This window comes from Lepisosteus oculatus, chromosome 29 (assembly GCF_040954835.1).
Source record: "Lepisosteus oculatus isolate fLepOcu1 chromosome 29, fLepOcu1.hap2, whole genome shotgun sequence".
NCBI classification, from domain to species: Eukaryota; Metazoa; Chordata; class Actinopteri; order Semionotiformes; family Lepisosteidae; genus Lepisosteus; species Lepisosteus oculatus.
In genome coordinates, this window is record NC_090724.1 from 4,637,823 (window position 1) to 4,657,738 (window position 19,916).

General features: G+C 46.7%; 2 protein-coding genes across 4 annotated transcripts; one reads left to right on the forward strand and one right to left on the reverse strand.

The window, feature by feature from the left end:
* Nucleotides 1–4,313: 4,313 nt before the first annotated feature.
* ushbp1 (Usher syndrome 1C binding protein 1) lies at nt 4,314–14,110 on the reverse strand. 3 transcript variants are annotated; one of them, XM_015365618.2, is made up of 14 exons: nt 13,761–14,107; nt 12,655–12,842; nt 12,266–12,390; nt 11,944–12,107; nt 11,645–11,854; nt 10,938–11,221; nt 10,251–10,391; nt 9,739–9,827; nt 9,492–9,615; nt 8,154–8,379; nt 7,238–7,396; nt 6,874–6,971; nt 5,931–6,053; nt 4,314–4,910 (listed from the first exon to the last, which is right to left on the reverse strand). In XM_015365618.2, exons 1-14 carry the CDS (start codon nt 13,827–13,829, stop codon nt 4,745–4,747), a joined length of 2,166 nt encoding a protein of 721 aa, XP_015221104.1. In that variant the 5' UTR covers nt 13,830–14,107; the 3' UTR covers nt 4,314–4,744. The 3 variants fall into 3 exon arrangements, with proteins under 3 accessions (XP_015221104.1, XP_015221103.1, XP_015221105.1); XM_015365617.2 differs by having other exon boundaries at nt 12,604–12,842; XM_015365619.2 differs by lacking the exons at nt 4,314–4,910; nt 5,931–6,053; nt 6,874–6,971 and having other exon boundaries at nt 7,244–7,407; nt 12,604–12,842; nt 13,761–14,110.
* Nucleotides 14,111–14,792: 682 nt separating this feature from the next.
* Nucleotides 14,793–19,634, forward strand: babam1 (BRISC and BRCA1 A complex member 1). The gene is made up of 9 exons (XM_006639817.3): nt 14,793–14,859; nt 16,274–16,621; nt 17,028–17,086; nt 17,530–17,650; nt 18,160–18,238; nt 18,397–18,421; nt 18,593–18,722; nt 18,848–18,934; nt 19,346–19,634. Exons 1-9 carry the CDS (start codon nt 14,833–14,835, stop codon nt 19,544–19,546), a joined length of 1,077 nt encoding a protein of 358 aa, XP_006639880.2. The 5' UTR covers nt 14,793–14,832; the 3' UTR covers nt 19,547–19,634.
* The last annotated feature ends 282 nt before the right edge of the window (nt 19,635–19,916 follow it).

Below are 19,916 nucleotides of genomic sequence, written 5' to 3' on the forward strand. Positions count from 1 at the left end.
ACAATAACTGTAAATTAACAGCAAAGACTTGGCCCTGTCACTACTGACTGCTACTGCCAATATAAATAAATCAAACAAGATTTAAAAGAGATGGACTGCTACCTGTATCTGAAAATGTAAAACATAGTTATAAGCAAGTGATGCAACTCTGGCAACGGGTTCCTCACAAATGTTTGAATGATTTTCTTTCCAGTTCAACCCCTTCACCTTAAAAAGCAGCTGATGGGCGTTTTAGTCACAAGAGGGATCTGGGATCTGCTCTGGCATCCTGAACTCAGAAATACGTCTTTAGGTGTGAAGGAATTTGGCCTTGGAGTTTGGATTAAAATGTAACTTGTACACTTGTTTCCTCTATGCGGGTGAACACATGACCGCCCACTGGCATCTATAAGGCAGGATGGCCTTTCACCTTTCACCTTTCAGGGCAGCCAATCAGTGGGACGTGGTTGAACTCTGACCCCCTGGGGCTGGGTGAGCAAGATAAAATAAACAGCACCTGGGATTCTGCAGAAGATAAAACATCTGCTGGGAAGACAGAGGAGTGGTCTGGGGGTGGGGAGTCAAAACGATTTATCTGCCCCTTCCATGCGAAGACCTTGAGCTGATCCCTCACAGGCTGGTGACAACACTGGTCAAAAAAAGAAACCACATATTTAAAGCAAATGTGCTTTGTGTTACCAAACCACTGACTGAATGTATGTTTTGGCTATATGCCAGTAGCTATATCGCCCTGCACCTCACAATCGGCAGCCTACTGAAGCTGTACAAAGGCGCCATCCTTTGGATGAGATGAAAAACTGGGGTTCTGACTCTCTGGAGTCATTAAAAATCCCAGGGCTTTTCCTAGGGGTGCTATAGAAGTGTGAGGACCTAACTAAATGTTATACAAGTCTCCTTCCTTCTCTTTAATCTTATTTCAACAGTAGTATTTTCCTAGTTTTCCAAGCTGTTACTTAAATCTGGGGGTTTGGATGTCAGTGCAGGTGAACGATGTGTTTAGGTGTCTCTGTCCAGACTAAGTAAAAGAAAGTTGAGATTAAAACCTAAAAGTCCTGATTCCGCATATTTCCTCTGTAATGCTTAGTTTTCATTCTATGTTTTTTTTAATGGCGTTGCATTACTAACGAAGTGAATGTTCGTCGAGCTAAGGGCCGTTCTGTTTCCCAAGTTGCTCTGTACGCCTGCTGGTCCTGTCAGCTGCTGTAGTGATGTCTGGAAGAAGGCAAGTCCACAGGCAGACGAGCTCTTATCGCTGACGCACAGTAGAACAGGGATTACGCCACATGGAGACATTTCTCTCCTTATTTTTGTAATCCTGCATTTTCTCACTGAGTGCTCACCAGCATGTCTGACAGGCAGGTGGAGAAATCAGATGCATCAGATGTCACAGCGTTGAATTTGGACTTTTTTGTCTGTTCCTGGCAAGTCCAAAATCCAGGAAATCCAGTTACTGTATAAGTCTGCTTGGTACAGAACAGCATTCTGGCTGGGTGAAAATTACTCAGGTTTGAGCGCACTAAACATCGCCCTTCGTTTTATGTGGTTTGAAAGAACAATTTTCTCTTTCCGTCTTCTCCTCCAGTGTTTCTGGCTTTTGACAGCCCTGTTTTTTGCTGTATTGCACCCCCACCTACCTCTTTCCCAGTTTAGAAACCCGCTACAGTTCACATACTACTTTATTTGCATAAAGAATGTCTTCCCAAATACACTGTGTGAAATTGCAAATTTATGCCTATGCACTAACACCTCAGAGAAAGAGAGCCTGAATTCTGTCTAAGGACTAAGCAGACAATTCGATTTTGCACTGTGTCGAGGGGTCTTTATCTGTTCTTGCATGTCTTAAGCACTGGTTTACATGCATGTTTCTGCTGCCTGAAAGGGCCTTCAGGTATATATAATAGCTTAAACCCAAGAGGAACCACATTAGAATATCTTATATATATATATTTCTGTCCAGTAGTTCCTCATCCACAAAGATGCTTTCATTTTTAAACTGTTACAAATACTCAAAGCTTTCAAGGACAAAGAACTGACTAGATGTTAAATGAGGGAATTGAGTCAGGATAATTAGGTATCTAATGAGTCTATTTAAGGAATTTCTTAGCCAAAGAAGACTTCAAACCCGACAAGCCACCCTGATCCTTATCTTTCCCTCCTCCCTTTTCACTTCTTGTTTTCAAGGGCTAATTCAGAGGTGCTGTTTGAATCAACCTCTTAATACCCCAGGTGATCAATTCTTTGATTCAGTTTTCTGTCTCAGCAATGCCAAGCCTGAAAAGTAAGGAGGCCCTTGAACTTGGGAGTAGTGCCACTTCATGGTGTGAAAAGAACCTAGTTATTTTTGGAGGATTCTTAAGTAAAGATCATGGCAGTTTGTGAAGCAACAGTGTGGGTTCCTCTCTGCAGGTGGGGTTGGTATATACATGTGTTCAGTGGCTGAAGTGTAGTATCTTTCTGCTCATTTAAGATAAGATCAGATCACTTTATAGGCCATATGCAATTGCTGGTATTCGGAATTCATCTTTTCGCAGACCCCAGCTTGCCCTTCATGAGTCACACAGACAGGGAGAGAAGCTTGGGGTCAGAGCGCAGGGTCTGCCATTTATACGGCGCCCCTGGAGCAGTTGGGGTTAAGGGCCTTGCTCAGGGGCCCAACAGAGTAGGATTCCTCTGCCGGCCGCGGGATACGAACCGGCAACCTTCCAGTCACAGGCACAGATCCTTAGCCACTTGTGTGTGTGTGTGTGTTAGTTGAGAATATGAAGGAGAGTTTGTGCGTGTGTCTGTGACGGAGGTGCACCGGGGTCAGGTCAGGGGCTCCATAATGACGCCCTCCAGTGACCTTTCGCCTTTTGCAAATACCCTGAGCGCACAGGGCTCTGAAGGAGGCGTGTTGGAAGAACACAGGCCGTACGTTGCAGGTCAGAACAAGCGCCCCAGGAGGGTCACAGAGAGGCAGGCGAGAAAAGGCCAGGGCAGGATGCGATCTCTTCATACGCTCCTCACCAGAGTGGCTGATTTGAATGTGAATGGCTCTCTGAGAGTAAACGAGGTGACCTTAACTCTGCACGCCACAGCCCCCGGTGGTGAAGCAGCTTCTCTGGGGAAACTACTCCCTCACCCAGCCAGCTGGAAAATCTGTCTTGCAGTCTCGAGGCACAACCCCCCCCTCCAGCCCATTGACAGCCCCCATCATTGTCTGACTGCTTTTGACACTTTTACTGGAAGGCTCTGCATCCTCTTTCTTCCTCCCTGGGAAGACGGTCACAGATCTGTAGGCACCCAACAGTATTTAGTTTCTCACGTCTATCATTCAGCTTTGTCCTCTCTTGAGAGAGAGAGAGAGAGAGAGGCGCCGCAAAATTCTGCTCGTCTTCGCCCACGTTTAATAAAACCTCAACACAATCGGCGCACATTCCTTTAGGAACCTTGACAGTGCCAGATGTAGCAAAAAATTAGCATTATTGTAATGGAAGAGGCTCCTGAGGTGATTCACTAGTTTTTTAGTCTGTTCCTGCACGCAGTATTTACTTTTTATTATACTGTAGATTTCTGCACTGGTTCTATTTTGGACACATGCACATGTGAAATGGTTTTAGAAGATGCTTGATAAAAAAACATCTTAGCAGTACAGGACACAGTGCAGTGCGGATCTGTAGCGATAGATTTGCTGCTGAAGTTAGTGATTACAGTATGAGCTGTGACAAAGGAAAGCAGGGTGCTTGCTCACAAGCCAAGAGGTTAACCTCTGATGTTGCAGGGCCAGGCTGGCGCGAGGTTAGGCGCCCAGGGGTGAAGCGTCGCCATCTGAGCCCCCTTCGAAATGAAAACGCGAAAGCGGGACCCCTCTGACCCCGCGCCGTGACACTTGACCTTTGCCCCTCCTCATCGGGCAGCCTGGGAGCAAACGCTTGGCCGCCCCAGCCAATCAGGGGAGGGGCGGTTATGACGGGGGGGGGCAGGGGGGGAGACAGCAGGCACGCGCTCCTGGCAGCTCCAGGCGGCGGCGGGGGTCCGGACGAGGGGGGGCATGAAGGAGAGAGTGGCACACCAAGAGCCTCTGAGCACTTTCCTGTTTGTCCTCCATTGTTCTGACAGAGCGATAGGCAGTTTCCAGCTGCTAGAGCTTTCTTTTTGTCAGCCTCCGTCATCCCCCGGTCAATCTAAACAGCATTTATGTCAACATTTCATTATGTCTCAGTCGGTATAAATTAGTATGTTCACACGAGCAACACACAATCCTGCTCTAACAGTGTCACTGTGAGAAGATGACCAGGGCTGGTTTTCGCAGAGGAAAGTATGGCCCCCAATACTAAAGTATAGTTATTTTTTATTTAAAGTTTTTTTTTTATTGGCAGTGCATACACTACATATATGAATGGGATCATCAATGGTTTTTACATATTGCGGAAAAATGTTTAAAAAACATCTGCTGGCTGACTTGGAAAACTTGAGTTTTAGTCAGGTAACATGGTGTGTGGGTGTTTGCAGTTCTCAGATCTGTTTGTTCGGCGGTTCATGACATTCTCTTGGATCAGATGGAAAGACAGGGGTGATGCCAACAGGAGCTCCCTTCCTAGCCACCCCCTGCTGTCCATCCTGAGAGGGGGTTCCTGCTGCTGCAAATAAAAGAAATGTGTATACTGCCCTCTTGTGGACCCGTTTGGGTACTGCAGCCTGTGGGGTTCCTCCTCAGGCCTGCTGGTGTGCAGGTGCGTGCAGCACCTGGGCGCCAGAGCTGCAGTCACAGCACTGTCTCCTCTTTCCTCCACTCCAAGGCCTGCAGCGCCCCCTTCAGCCCCCCGACCTGGCTGCTGTGCCGCTCCAGTATCGCCGCCACCTGCCTCTCCAGCTGCCGCAGCTGTTCCCGGTACTTCCTGCGGGCGTTCCTGTAAGCGCCGGCCACGCTGCTGCAGAGAGGGGGGGAGAGGCCAAGCATGAGCTCTGTCCTCCGGCCTGAGCTTCCGGAGCAAGACGGGAGAGCACTGGGGGGTGAGGGGCAGGCTGGGAACTCTAAGGGGATGGTTGATGCTGTTTCCTCTCCAATGCTGCCCTTGTTTTTGCAAACGCTATTTCATGTGTCCTGGTATAGCGGCCTGCGCAAAACGATTGATTGACTTTGTCTGAGCCCGCTGCACAGACAACGGCCAGCTGAATCAAACCAAAACCTATCTTCCCCAACGCACAAGATCCCCTGAATACCCCCCAGCAGGAAGAGACAAGTTCGAGTTGCCTTGGGACAGCTGGGGGTGCAGCTGGAAGGGGTGTTAGTGGGACCAGAAGGGAGCTTTTCTGGACACTCCACTCAAAGCTCTTTACAGGTAATGGGGGCTGCACAGTGGCGGTGGTGGAGGGGAGTCCCCACCTGGATGATGCGACAGCAGCCAAAGTGTGCAAGTGCACTCGGTACACACCAGCTCTCAGTGTGGAGGAGTCCCAGTTCACAATTCTGGGATGGGGGAGTCTTAGGAGGCCATGACTGGCAAAGACCAGGGGGAAATTTCGCCAGGACACCAGGGTAACACCCCTACTCTTTTCAAGAAACAGCCTGGGATTTTTAATGACCACAGAGAGTCAGGACCTCAGTTTTACATCTCCTCCGAATGACAGCGCCTTTTTACAGTATAGTGTCCCTGTCACTATATTTAGTGACTGTGGGCATTAGGACCCACAGACCACAGGGTGAGCGCCCCCTACAGACCCCACTTACACCTCTTCTAGCAGCAACCTTAGCTTTCTCAGGAGTCTCCCATCCAGGTACTGGCCAGGCTCACTCCTGCTGAGCTTCAGTGGGCTGCCAGCTGGGAGTTGCAGGGTGATACGGCTGCTGACATGCACATGCACCTGTTGAACTAGTACTGCAGCACAGAAGATCAGACTACTTTCCTAGAGGTGTCTGGGGAGGATGTGATTCTGTTCCACTGTAGTACCTGTGAGCCTGGGTGAGTTGCGCTGCCAGCCCTTCACTCTGTCGCCTGCGGGTGGCGCTCTCTGTCAGCATGGCCTCTAGAGAGCCCCGCAGAGCCCCCACTCGTTTCCTCAGCGCCTGCTCCCTAAACAAAGCCATGGGGTGAAGTTAAACCCAGCTCCCCGGTTCCCCGCACGTCCACAGAGAGAGACAAGTCTATTGCGACAAAAACCTGTGCACTTATAGAGAGGCGTGTTGCAGAACCGGTAGGCATGTGTTCGGTTTTGCCTTTTTAAAAGAGCACAAAAACGCGATCAATCTACAAGGAAGGCTTGCAATTATTGTTGTCATAGGCATTATTTATTTTTTATTGTGCGGCGAAAGCTTCCCCAGGAAAGATGTCTGATTTCACACAAGCCTTTCTCTCACAGTAAAATTCTGTTTGAATTCGCATGCTGTCAGGTAGGGTTCAGCAAACAGACGGGTCTCTGGAAAATTCCAAGACAGACGAAGTAAAAGATGCTGAAAAACATGTTTCGGAAATTAAGCTTTTCGTCGTCCACCTCCTTAGCAGAATCTATTTGTGACTAGCTCCCCCAATTTCTCCGGTCTTTATCCGCGATTTCAGTTTTGGCCAGAGACTAGGGATCTAGATGGTAATGACAATTGCCAACACCATCAAAGCACTGTTCTTTTTTTTTTACAGACGTTACTTAGCAACCACCTGCAGGCTGGCAGCTGCTGTCTGTGAGGCTTGCCATGTCTGGGGTGATAGTGAGCAGGTGCAACCCAAAGGAAGAACTGTGACTTTTTCACAGACGGCACGAAACCCCTCCATCACGCCTGAGTGGGCCAGATTCTTGTTCTTACCAATGGAGACAAATAGTGTTTGAGTTATCCTAACAGAATAAAGAAAGAGCAGGTAAACCCTTCCGGACTCCATCCAGTATCATAACTTAACTCACCGCAGTAGGGCAGCCTGGATCTCTCTGAGCATTGTCCGATTTCGGGGTCCTGAGACCCCTGTACCGGGAACTTGTGGATCTGCCAGTTCTGGAGATCTCTGCAGGACGATGCAAAGGTGAGCAGATCAAAAAGATACATGAATTACAGCACACCCCCTTTGTTTATAAGAATCCTTCCCTAAAGCTTGCATTTAACATTACAAAATAAAATCCCAAAGTCTAATGTTTTTGGGACATAGCCTTCAAATCATCAATGATAATTGCAGGAGCAAATGGTCATTTCTGAATGGCCTAGCCCCATAACTGAACTTAAAAGGATCATCAAGAGCAGAGATGGCACCCGCTGTGCCAGTGAGTTGAGTACCTGCCCTCCGGCCCGCCTGTCCTCCAGCTCTTCTCTCAGGATGTCCACGATCAGCTCCTGAGCCGTCTCCTGTGCCCCCTGAGCAGTTAGCGTCCACTCCAGACAGCGCCTCTCCTTCTCCGCCAGCCTGATCTCCGCCCGCAGCTCTGACATTTCCTCCTGGAACGGCACTGACATTTAGAAAGTAAGGCGCTGACTGGATCCTCAGCCAGACACTGCTAGGAGCAGGAAAGGATTTTGGCTTATTGGGAGACGTGCAAAGAATAAAAATAAGAATTTTCATATTGCGCTTTGCATGATGCACTTTGCAATAGATCAAAGGCAGGTGTACACAAATTAATACAGTGAATGAAAATCCAGCATATAAAAGTGATTCGGTCTCCCACTGTTCAGAGCCTAGCTACTGGGAACAGATCTCAAAGAGGGCGAACAAATGTTTAAAACCAATCATGAAAAAGATCATTTTACATCCTCACCTGTGAAGGCTGTGCCTAAGATAAGACGTGACCACGTTCTGGAGGCTGACGCTTTTTCAAAGCTGTTATCGCCAGATTAAAACACTTCAAGACAAGGCGAATGTGCTGAGGATCTTTGACACAAAAGCTGGAAAGGACTCAACTTAATGTAACCTAGTCTTAAAATATATGAAGGTATTCATATAATACTGAATAGGTATTAATAGGTAGTACTGAAGGTTTAGTTAACTATTCTTCTGAGAAAGGCCTATATATATATATTGCCTATAAAAACACCTAAGGTTATATATTTACAGCCATTTAAATAAAAATTGAAGAATGAATGATAACAGTGCATTCACTAACACGTTCCTCTCATTTTTCTGCACACATGATTAAGGTTTTGAACATTGTAAAATGAAGTTGTTTTTTGTACAAGGGTCTGGAGAAGTAAAACCAACCCTGACAGCGACTAACTCCTGTAGCAATGCAGCTTTCTCTTTCCTGGGGCTGTGAGGCCCTGCTGCTTCCTGGCCCCTGCTCCCAGGCAGGGTGTCTGTATCTGGGCTGGGTCGTCTTTCTCCGTCTGGCTCCTGCTCCGGCACGCAGACCGCTGCCCTGTCCTGCCGCAGCTTCTTGATCCGGGCCCGAATCTCCTTCTCCTGCTCTCCCGAAGCAGGCAGATCCCTGCTTATGGAACGCAGAGTCAGAGATGCCGGGAAAATCGGCGTTTGGTGCAGAAGATAGGAGACATGTCTCCAAAAGAGCCACTACTGGCTGATGGAACAAAATCTCTAATGAAAACTTTATTACTACTGTCAAGACTTTGACAGCTCCATCTGGGCCCACACCCTAGGCTTGTGTGTCCACTACAATGGCTGACCAATTCATCATGGCCTACACCCTGTGGTAACGATGGGCAATCCTTCTTGTGTTGGGTCTGTCTGGAGATTTTCACTCCAGCTCAACTCTTAAAGACGCACGCCCACCCATTCAGACCAAAGTAACAGATTCTGCCCAGCTCTCAGAAGAAAAGATATGGCTGCACAGGAATCTGTCCAGAGAAGAGCAACCAGGTTCATTCTGGATCTTAAGGGAATGAAATAAACTGACAGGATGAAGGAACTAAACATTTTTAGTCTTGAATAGAGAAGACCATAAGTGGGCCTGATTCAACAATTCAAAATCTTCACTGACAAAGCCAGCACAGCAGATGTCTTCTGAACAAACAGTGAAATAGAAAGCATGTGTACCCAGCCGTGTTTCTGAGGCTGATACCTTCATCCTTGGACATATCCAGCTGTTCAAGACTAAAAAAACCTTAGTTCCTAATAAAAACCAAAGCAGCTTTTGATGGGCCAAATGATCTCCTGTCATTTTTAATATTTCAAATGTTCTTCTGCTCTTTCCAGGTGCTGGCACTTTGATGAGCCCTGCAGACGCAGCGGGCCTGCCCTGCGGACTCCTGGGATTGGGTTTGGCCATGTGCAGATTGAGGAGAGCTTTGGATCCGTAAGACAATGGCAAGTAAACAGGTAAAACGGACCAGCCAGTCTCTTAACATGTGTATCAATCCTTATTGCTCTACAAACAAGGCTGATATTTCAGTGAGCTTATGTATGTATATATACTTAATTTCTGATTGTGTCTGCACATCACCGTGTGATAGCAGGTCCTTGCATGTTAATAGGGCTGTTTGTATTGTCAAAGACATTTTAGCAGTTAAAAAATAAGTGCCATTTAAATAAGCTTTTTGAAGAGATTTTCATGTTTGGGATGAGGTACAGTAATCTTGTCACCTGTTCTCTGTAGGCTGGGCTTCATCCACAGCGTCCCCTAGTGTTAAGTTAGGGGACTCCCCTGTCTGGGGGCGACTGCATTCCTGGACAGGGCCACGTGGCTGCTCTTTCTCCTTGGCAAAGCCTATGAAAAAAAAACACCTTTATACTTGCTTTTATTCTTTATAAATCCTTCAGTCTTATTATTTAAGACTCTAAAAATGTAGATATATATCCTAAATAAATGCTGACTCTTAGCTCCCCTCACTTGCAGCCTGAGGTGTCTCCTTGCTGTCCTCGCGTTTCCTGTCCCTGTACAGTGACAGGAGCTCGCCGTAGGCCTCCTCACACTCTTCACTGTCAGTCACCGAGCGGACACAGAGAGCAGACAGACCACAAAGAGGAGAAGGCAGTGAAACGGAGGAGCCCCCTTCACAAAAGACAGACCTTTTATTTGCCAGATGACACAGGCTACGCAAGGCACATCGGGATCACACACCATGTGCCAAAGGTAACATTGTGCTACACATTTCAAACGATGTGCAACCACTAGCATGGCGATTATGGGGAGTTATCTGGTGAAGTAAACAAGCCCCGAATTTTGCCAGAGCAGTTTAATATGCACAGAGCTGTGCAAAGATTAAGAATAGGCCTTATCTCGCCACTGATGCATTGAATGAATCAGACTGTGAATTACAGAAAACCCTGCTCTCCCCATGTTCACAGCTGCACCAGGAGCCATGCTGTATATCTGCATTGCAGTGCAGCCGCTGACTTCACCTGTACTTCAGAGCCAGCTGGAGGGCTGTGCAGTTGGCCTCATGTTTGCCCAGTGTCATGCTGATCTGCTCCGACTCGCCTTTCCTCCTCTCCAGCGCCGCGGACAGACGGTCATTCCGCGACTTCAGCCTCTCGATGCACCTGGGGGGACAGCACAGATTCAGCCCCAGGGCAGCACTGCTTTCTCCGAGGGTAGTTATCATGGGACTTTGTTTCTCTTCCAATGATTTGGCAAAAAAGACGTTGCCCTATGTTCACCTGCTTTCCCACATCTGCACATACTGATTTACATTCGGCAAGGCTCTGCAGCAACAGCAATCTTTCTCTCTACCGCCAAGCTCAAACTGTGCTCTCCGTTCTGCGTGCATCTGGATGGACGTTTCCGTCAGGCATTTCCGTATTCTTGTTTATGAACCCAGAAGGCTGTTGCGGTCTTGCATTAGAATGTGCAAATGTTCACTCAAAAATGTGTACGCAGGTGGTCTCCAAACTTTAGATACGGGCAATTTAGGGTAACCTGCAAGACAGAGGACTGCGGCAGTTTCAGGAAGAGGGTGAGAAATGACTTGAGATGAAGCCCCAGATGAAGGAAACAACAGAGCAATCTGATAAACCCCCACGCACAGACGGGCCACAATCCTGCCCGTCGAGGAAAGGCGAGTCGGAGCAGATCGTCGGCGCACTCACCTCTGCAGGCGGTCGGTTTCGCTCTCGAAGCCGACGATTCTAGAAGGCTGGGGGGCAGGAAAAGGCGACACTCCACCGGCGGGAGAAGAGGGGGTGGAAGGTGCTCCATCTCCTGCAGAGTCTGAGCCAGGAGCAGCCTGACCTGGGCGATGAGGCTGCTGGGGGGATCCGGGGCAAGTCGGCGAGGTCCAGCAGGGGCTAAGGGCTCCACTGGAGGAGCTGGAGGGGCTGGTAGGAGGGGAGAGACTGCCCGCACTCTGCAGGCTAGTCAGGAGACCCAGCAGCTGGGGTCGGGGAGAGGAAGCTAGTGGTTATAGCAGCTGGGTGTGTGGGCAAGATTCTGCGTTTTAACAATGATCAAAAGGACAGCAGCTTAGCAAAGTTGATAAAAAAGACAAAATAGCATGCACTGAAATAACACAACCAGAAATGGCCAAAAAGGAGATTCTTCTCCATTAACAGATTATGTGCTTGCTAGTAAAACTTGTTTGTTTCTGAGCATTGTTTTGAGATACTGTAAGCTATCACAAGAACGCCACCCTTTCTTCCTCCATGCTCTCACTCACATGCTAACTCAATTGTTAGTCAACTATAAGGTAGTAGAACTTCATGACGGCCAATGAGACAGGTAACATATGACTTCTGGACGTTTCGATTGGTAGTCTTCTAATTGAAGGGCACCAGAGTCCGCCCGCCTAACATATTACCTTCACTTTCATCCGGTCGCGCTCTTCCTGCAGCCCGCTCAGCATGACCTTTGACCGGCTGATCTCTTCCTCCCGCTGGCGCAAGCTCTGCCGGAGGTCGTGGTTTCGCTGGTGGTAGGTGAGGGTGTCTCTCTGGAGCTGTCGCCGCTCTTCAGGGGGCAGTGCTGAAGGGTAGGAGATCCCAAATTCTCTCTCCATCTCTTCCAGGACCTGAGTCAAAGCCACGACGTCCATTTAACAGTACACAGTGGAACACAGCCATGGTACTAATACAGGTCGAGCTGCTCTGCGAGACACACCTTGGTGACCTGGACCCAGCTCTCCCTGGCTGCTCTCAGGTGCTCTGCGTGTTTCTCTTCGTCACAGGCGGTGCTTGGGTCAGCCCACGTTCTCCTGCTGTGAACGGAAGTCTCCAGAGCAGTCAGGATCCTCTGCATTTCTTCCCACAGTTCAGCACTGCCACCTCGGGGGATGTTAAAACACAACATATTTAGCTGTGCCCAGCATTGCCTACTTCAGGAACGCAGAACAAGCCTGAAATTTAGGAGCCGTTATACTCAGAATAAATAGTAGGGAAATGTCAATGACAGAGCTGACACAGTGAGTTCACACTCTCACTACCTTGTCCAGGAAGTGAAACCTCAGGCTGTGGGTCGCCATCTTGGAGGGGACACTGAGACAGAGGACTGCACTCAGACCCTGGACTGAGACTGCTGGGTGCTGGCGCTGTCTCTTCTCCTTGGACCCTACAGCACGAAACATCAAATGCTTCACATCCTAATATTAGAGTTCAGTGGAACAGGTCACTCTGCTACACAGGGCCTCGAGTTTCCACATTAAGTAAGCTGAGTGTTTCGTTTCATTAATGGAATCTCCACAATTAGAAGTGGACAGCAACAGTCCACCGTTAAAAGCAGCAGCCACTCAATGAGTTTATGCAAGGCTGTTCATCAACGTACAAGTTTTCTGGGGAGATAGTGCTGGAGGTCAGCCTGACTGCTGGTGTGCACCTTGGATTCTGCAGTCCACTCATCTTCCCATTGAGCTCTGCTATCACCCTCAGCAAGGTGTCCACCTCCTCTTCACACTGGGCCAGCTCCTGGGCCAAGGGATCAGTAGGGCCTGGGGTACAGTCCTCACATTTTTGGGGCTCCTTATTTCTGGCAGTTCCCTGTTCCTCAGAGGAGACCTGTGGGGGCTGCAGAAAAGAATACATATGGACATATGCAGGGATTATTTTCTTTAGTGTGAGCCTAATTGAGTAGAGAGGTCGACTAAACTCACATATTGCACACATGCAGATGTTGGTAAAATTATGCAAATGAATTTTTGTCTTCCTAATGGCAGACTGCCTTGAAAAGACATAATTACTAGAGCCGCCAAGGTAAAAAATGTTGTTGGGTTGCATTTCGTCCTCCTACAATAATAAAAACTGGATGTCAGTATTTAAGCCATTGCGGCGATGTTGCACGTACGCAGAGCTTTCACTGAGCGCTGAATGTTTACGAACCATAGCCATTGTTTGGAGGAGTGGAAAAGAAGGAAACGGGAACTTCCTGATGCATAATTTCCTGTCAAGATAACAATACCGTTACCAGAGTGCTGAGGGGGGGAAACAAGGGAGAGTATTGTTTTTGAGGTTACAGGAGATGGGGTGTAGAAGCTAACAGCAAGCCAGACGCCATGGGTTCCCTCTTCCTTTACTGGGGTGTTTCCAGCAGATATAGGAGGTTCGATTTTTTTTTTTTACCAGTGCGGGTTTATCTATAGGAAGAACGACGCAAATTTAAAAATCATCCGCGTGTTTTCCATTAAGCAGAACTGAGACCTTGTATGAAACAAAATGCATTTTCTGTGGAAAAAAAAATATTAACCTGTATTTTCCTCTGTGCAATGAGAAGCATCTTTCTATTTAGTCTGTGAAATGGTTGCTTATTCAATACGTTGATTAAAAAAAGCAACAACTGGTTCTTCTCAGAGCTTTGCTATTTAATATCAGACTTGCATGCTGTACTTAAAACCCATTCACTGCATTTCTGAACCAGTATGGATCATCAGGTTTCTTTAGCAATCATGTTCTTTTTTTAGTAACTTTGAATGACTTTGCAAGACCTACCTCTCCCTCTGTTCCAGATCCATGAGAAGATAGCTTCTCCCAGCCCCTCAGTCTGTCTGTCCCTTCCATTGGGATATAATACAAATTTCACAGCTCAGTTCCAGGCTCCTGCTGGTGCTGATCAATACTGCTCCATCTCCACCAATCCTTCACCTCCGACATGGAGTTTTTAAGCCATGTTGTCACTGTTAGCTTGTTCACTGGCAGGGCTTTTCTTCAGTTCCACTTCAGCTGTGGAATCTCTCTTAGACGTTTTTCAAAAAAAAAAAACCTGAGCTAATGTTCCCGAACGATGCCACAACCACCCTTAACAGAGGCTTCCAGTCTGTGACTGACCAGTGCAGTATCCCCGTCAGTCTCTCTCTGAGCTACATTTCCTGTCCTGTTGGCAAAACCTCAAAGACAACAAAGGTGATGACGAATTTAGAAGAAAATTGCGTTGTTCTTCCTATAGTTTTCTAAACCAGAGCACCAGGAGCAAACCCACGTGAACACTGGGAGAACATGCAAACTCCACACAGACAGCACACCAGGAATTGAACCCAGGGCCCCAGCACTGCAAGGCAGCAAGGCTAACCATGGTACCTGTGCTGTCTGAATTTAGAGATGTTGTTTAGGGGCTGCAGCAGAAGAGTGTCCAAAGATACTTAAACAGAAACCTGTTGCTGAAGTCCATCCTCTAACCTGAGTAAATCTACTATGAAAGTACCTAAAACGTGGTTGTACAGTACATATAAACTACATGATAGGTTAATGATTTAAATATATTAGTTCTGTATTTTAACTTTAGATTGTAGTATAATTAATATTACATTTTTTTTATTCATTGATTATGATAGTTACAGGTTTTCAGCTATTATTTTTAAAGATTGTTTGTTTTTGCAGGAAAAAACGTCTTCTTTACTTACAGAAGAGTATAGTAGTATTGACAGAGACATTATATGTATGAAAAGGAAAAGCTTCTGTCCGGTATTGTAGATGATTTCGCTGAAAACTACAATTACCAGGACTCCCTGCGAATTTCCTGAGTGTTTGACTTCCGGTGGTGAAGATGGCTGCCTGCATGAATTAGATGTTTTTTGGGGGAATTGATATTATTGCAAGTATCTACACTTACAAATCTCTTTTGAACTCAGTTTAATATTGTAAGTGAATTGCTTTATGTTTTTGTATATGTATGTCTTGGCGCTTTAATCAGATAAAGTTCGTTATTCGTTAAAAGCAGGGTTGTGATTTACATTCTACCCGGCTCCTAAATTGTCAGTGATTTACCTGAATACAGACAGTTGAAAACGTAATGAAAGACACCGACTCTATTACATAAATAACTTTATATGAATAGAAAATGCTGTATTACAGCGTTTTGTTTTGCACAACACAGAAACGGGTATTATTTTAATGCTTGCATTTCACGATGTTATCTGTACTTTTAAGTAGCACCTCGTACGTTGAGCACCTCGCACTTTAACTTAATCTGTTCTTAAAAAGGTACTGGAAAATACGACGTAGTTTTTAACACGAACAATAGTACGAAATATCTGATTCCGGGGCTAATACTGACCCAGGTTTGGGTAATGAAGGGCTGAACTAGATTAAAAATAAATAATTATTTAAAAATTAAAAGGTTAATCGTGATTCTCACATACTTTACCTTTACCAAACCCTTCGGTTATGTTTTGGGTCTATTTAACCAAACACTCGTTTCCTTTTTGTTTTCTTTGTAAGACTTTAGAACATTGCCTAAGATCTGGTCATGATGGTTGGGGGGAAAAAAATCGAACTGTAGTTCAAGAACTCCGAGAAATTTGGGACCCCTGGGGTAAACACCACAGACAAAAACAAAAGAACATTTTATTCCATTTTAATACATTTCTTTTTGGTTTAAAATGGCGTTCAGTTAGTATGAACAACAACAACAGATGTAATACATTCTGAATATAACAGGAGACGTCAACCTCAGAACTCAGAATGTTAGGGGTGTTTGTGTTCATTGCTATTGAGCACTGAAATCAAACAGCTTGGATAGTAAAAACCCTGAAAGTGCTTCCTAGCCTTTATTTAACTAATTCTAAACTGCTTTTTTATGGGTGTAAAGAACAGGACCTGATGACCTCTTGCAATGAAACCGAAAACAGTAAAGTAGCGCATTATCCTCTAACCCCCTGTCCTCTGTGTCCCTGCACTCGCAGAATTGAAGGTAGATGAACAGGCAGGGGCTGGGATGGGCAGTCCTGATCCTGGAGGGCCAGGGCAGGTTTTCATTCCAGCTGAGCTCCTAACGACTTGGATCCGCTCGTTATCGCCTCGATGGAACCAGTCTAAGAAGGTCTCCTGGCTCTTCAGGGGCTGCTGTTCTGAAGAGACCCTGAAAACCAGCAGATGCACTGGGCCTCCAGCACCAGGGCTGCCCAGGTCTGGGCTATGGGGCACCCTGAGAAGGGGCAAGAGGGATTTCTAGGAATCGGTTCGCTGGCAGTGAAATTGTCTACCTAGAGCTGCTTGTACCCTGCCAGGCCGCCATGGATGAGCCCGAGCCCGGCCCGGCGGACGGAGAGGAGAGGGCGGTGGAGCTGAGACCGCAGACCCGCTCGAACCCCGAGGGCGCGGAGGACCGCCGCAGCAGCAATCCCCAGCCCGCGGTGGGCAGCAGGAGCGAGGGCGAAGGCGAGGCGTCCGCCAGCGACAGCCCGCCCAGCGCTGCTGCTGCCGCCAGCGCCTCTGCGGCCGGGGCTGCTGCCGCCAGCGCTGCCAACGCGGCTGCCAAGGAGAGACCCAAAGCGGCGCAGTCCTCCCCCGCACCCCCGGCCCCCACCACCGACTTCCAGCTGAGGGCACCTCGAGTGAACTGTCCAGAGAAAGTGGTAAGTGGCAGATGGCCAGTCCTACCATGTTCCGGCCTGGCTCCTGCTTGACTCCCTCCTGGCTCCGGCTTGACTCCCTCCTGGCTCCGGCTTGACTCCCTCCTGGCTCCTGCTTGACTCCCTCCTGGCTCCTGCTTGACTCCCTCCTGGCTCCTGCTTGACTCCCTCCTGGCTCCTGCTTGACTCCCTCCTGCCTCCTGCTTGACTCCCTCCTGCCTCCTGCTTGGCTCCCTCCTGGCTCCCTCCTGGCTCCCTCCTGGCTCCCTCCTGGCTCCTGCTTGACTCCCTCCTGGCTCCGGCCTGGCTCCCGCATGCTGCAGTCTGATGACTGCTTGCTGTATGTAGACAGGTTTGATCTTAATATGGCATTGGACACATTGAGTCTGATCTTTGCTTTCCTGTACAGATAATATGTCTTGACCTGTCAGAGGAGATGTCACTGCAGAAGCTTGAGTCTTTCAATGGGTAAGGTATACCCGTTCCATACTAAAGATTTGGAACTGTATCTTTTGTACCAAAACTATTCCTATACAGGGTCATTGACTATTTTGAATCACATCAAATTTTTGTACTGCGTATATAAATACAGTATATTCTACATAGCATTATACATGTGACTGCATATGGCTGTTAAAATTCAATTGTAATTAGAAAAACTGGAAAGGACTTAGTGCTGTAAATGAAAAAGTATGTATTTGCTAAGAAATGCAATTCAGGGTTTGGGTTTTGTAAGGAGACTAGATGTTGTTTAAAATGAGTTCACCAGTAGCAATTAACTGTTGTTAATCATATTTGTATTAGATTATGTGTTATAGTTTGAGTGATTTTATATTGGTGTGTTAATTTTTATTGGATGAAATGTTAAAAAAATGCCTATATGGTTAGTGGTTACTGCCTCATGTTTCCAGATCGAAAACCAACGCCCTGAATATCTCACAGAAGATGATAGAGATGTTTGTGAGAACAAAACACAAGATTGACAAGCGCCATGAGTTTGCCCTGGTCGTGGTCAATGATGATGCCTTGTGGGTGAGCACTTCATTTTTTATATGGATTTTTCTGTTTTTTGGCCATTTCTGTTATTCTTTATGCTTAAATTAATTTGACTAATTGTTCAACTGTGTGAAAACTAGCATGTTAGCATTATAATTTACGGCTGACTTAGAAAGAATTGGAGTACAATTATTACACTCTCACACCTCTTAATTTCCTCCCCAAAACATCTGAAATTGTATTTCAGCAACTATTTAAGACCATCCAAACTATTACAAATCAGAGTTAGTTATTTATTAAGTTTATTTGTTATTTTTTTTTATCATTAGTTTATTTGTTACTTAGAAACGCATTGATCCAAGGATCTGAAAGATTTGTGGAATAATACTTTTTGTTTGAAATGTTTATTATGAAATTGTCTGTGAAGAAACAAAATCATGAATATTGCAGTCTGTACACACATTTTTTGGCATATGATTGCTGCCAGTTCCTAGGATCAATTATAATTATTGATTCTTATCTACAAATGCATTTGTCCTTTTCAGTTGTCTGGCTTCACATCGGATCCCAGGGAGCTGTGCAGCTGCCTCTATGACTTGGAGACAAATGTCTGCGAGTCTTTTAGTATCCTTCCATCTCTGAGCTCTCCCCCCTCTCTCACACAGGATCTTTCCTTTTTTCACTGGAAATCCAAATGTGGTCTTTTACCACTGCAATGGAAATTGCACTCATTTAAAATCGCAGTTCCTGTGAGTTTGCATCTTCCTTAACTTCATCACCAGATCTTGAGGACCTTTTAAATTTGATGTAGGTATTAAACAGTTACTCATTTGCGATCAGTACTTGGTGGGATCTGATGTTCTGTGGAACTGAATTTATTGTTGCTTTTAGTGTCAGTCAGTGTGCATTATGAGGGGAGTTTCCCTGTATCGCAGCCGTTCTGAAGGCTGTTTTCTCTGTGTTGCCACCTGCTTGTAGCCTCCAAAAGATTGAGCTGCCGCAGATGGAGAACGTGCAGACCATCCCACCCCCCTACGTGGTGAGGACCCTGCTCATCTACAGCCGACACGCCGGACAGCAGCAGTTCAGCCCTTCGGAGGCTGTCAATGTGAGCGCACATCGCCTCTGTGAAACACACTTGCATCCCCCTCACTGCTCACAGTAAGGTAAATGCCAAGTCTCTAACCCTGTCCCATCCTCTATCCTAAATGGTTTTGCCTTTCCCGTCCACAGAAGATGCTACAGTCTCCCTATTTCTTCTTTGATGTGGTGTACTTGCACAATGGAGCGGAGGAGCAGAACGACGAGTGCAGCTGGAAGGTGAGGGGTTTGAACACGAAGGAGAACCTCAGATCTCAGATCGGGCACGCGCAAAGAGGCAACATTGGACAAATACCAGCATCTGTCGGCTAAGCCAGGAAGCCTTGATAAGTTTTATGTCAATTAATGAACTTATGTTTCATGGGTTTTTCTTTTTTAAACCAAGATTATCACCATGCAAATATTGTACAATATTTTCCACAAAAGGAAAAAAAAACGACAACTATAAATGGCAAGGGGATGTAAAATAAAACAGGATTTTGACCATCTGCCTGTGCCCTGGGTTTTCCAAATGGGTGTACATTATTTGTTTTATTTCTCTTATTTTCTTCTGATTATTCTACCCTTGTCTAGTCATTGAATATGTGCCATATCTCCCGAATGTGTTTGGCTGCCCTCCTCTTCCTGCAGGATGTGTACACCTCCTTCTGTGACCTGGACACCAAGGGCACCTGCTACCAGTTTGAAGTCTCGCTGTGCGGCCCTGCGATCGAGCTGCACAACTGCATGGCCAAGCTGCTCTCCCACCCCTTACAGAGGCCCTTCCAGAGCCACGCCTCCTACAGCCTCCTGGAGGGCGAGGAGCTTCAGGAGATCGAAGCCACAGTGTGACAGAAGCAGTGGAGGACCAGGCTGTGGGGGAACTGTGCATCCAGCATGTTGGCAACATGTTTCCATCTTGACTTTGATGGCTTGCATTAGGAAACCCAGATTTAGTCACTGTATCCTGGAATGCATGTTGTACTGAGTTGGCTGCAAGGTTCTGATTTGTAATTATCAGGAGGGAGAACAGTTTTATTTGCCTTCTATGCCAGTGAAACAATCATTGGATCCTCACCTCTGCAAGGCTGCCTGCCCCACTAGGAAATATTTTTAATGAAAATGTGTATCATAGCTTTTCCAGTTTTCAGTGGGTTGGTGCAGCATAGGGTATAATGTTCCAGCCATGCACAAGCAAGGACAGCCTCATCAAGAATTGGAT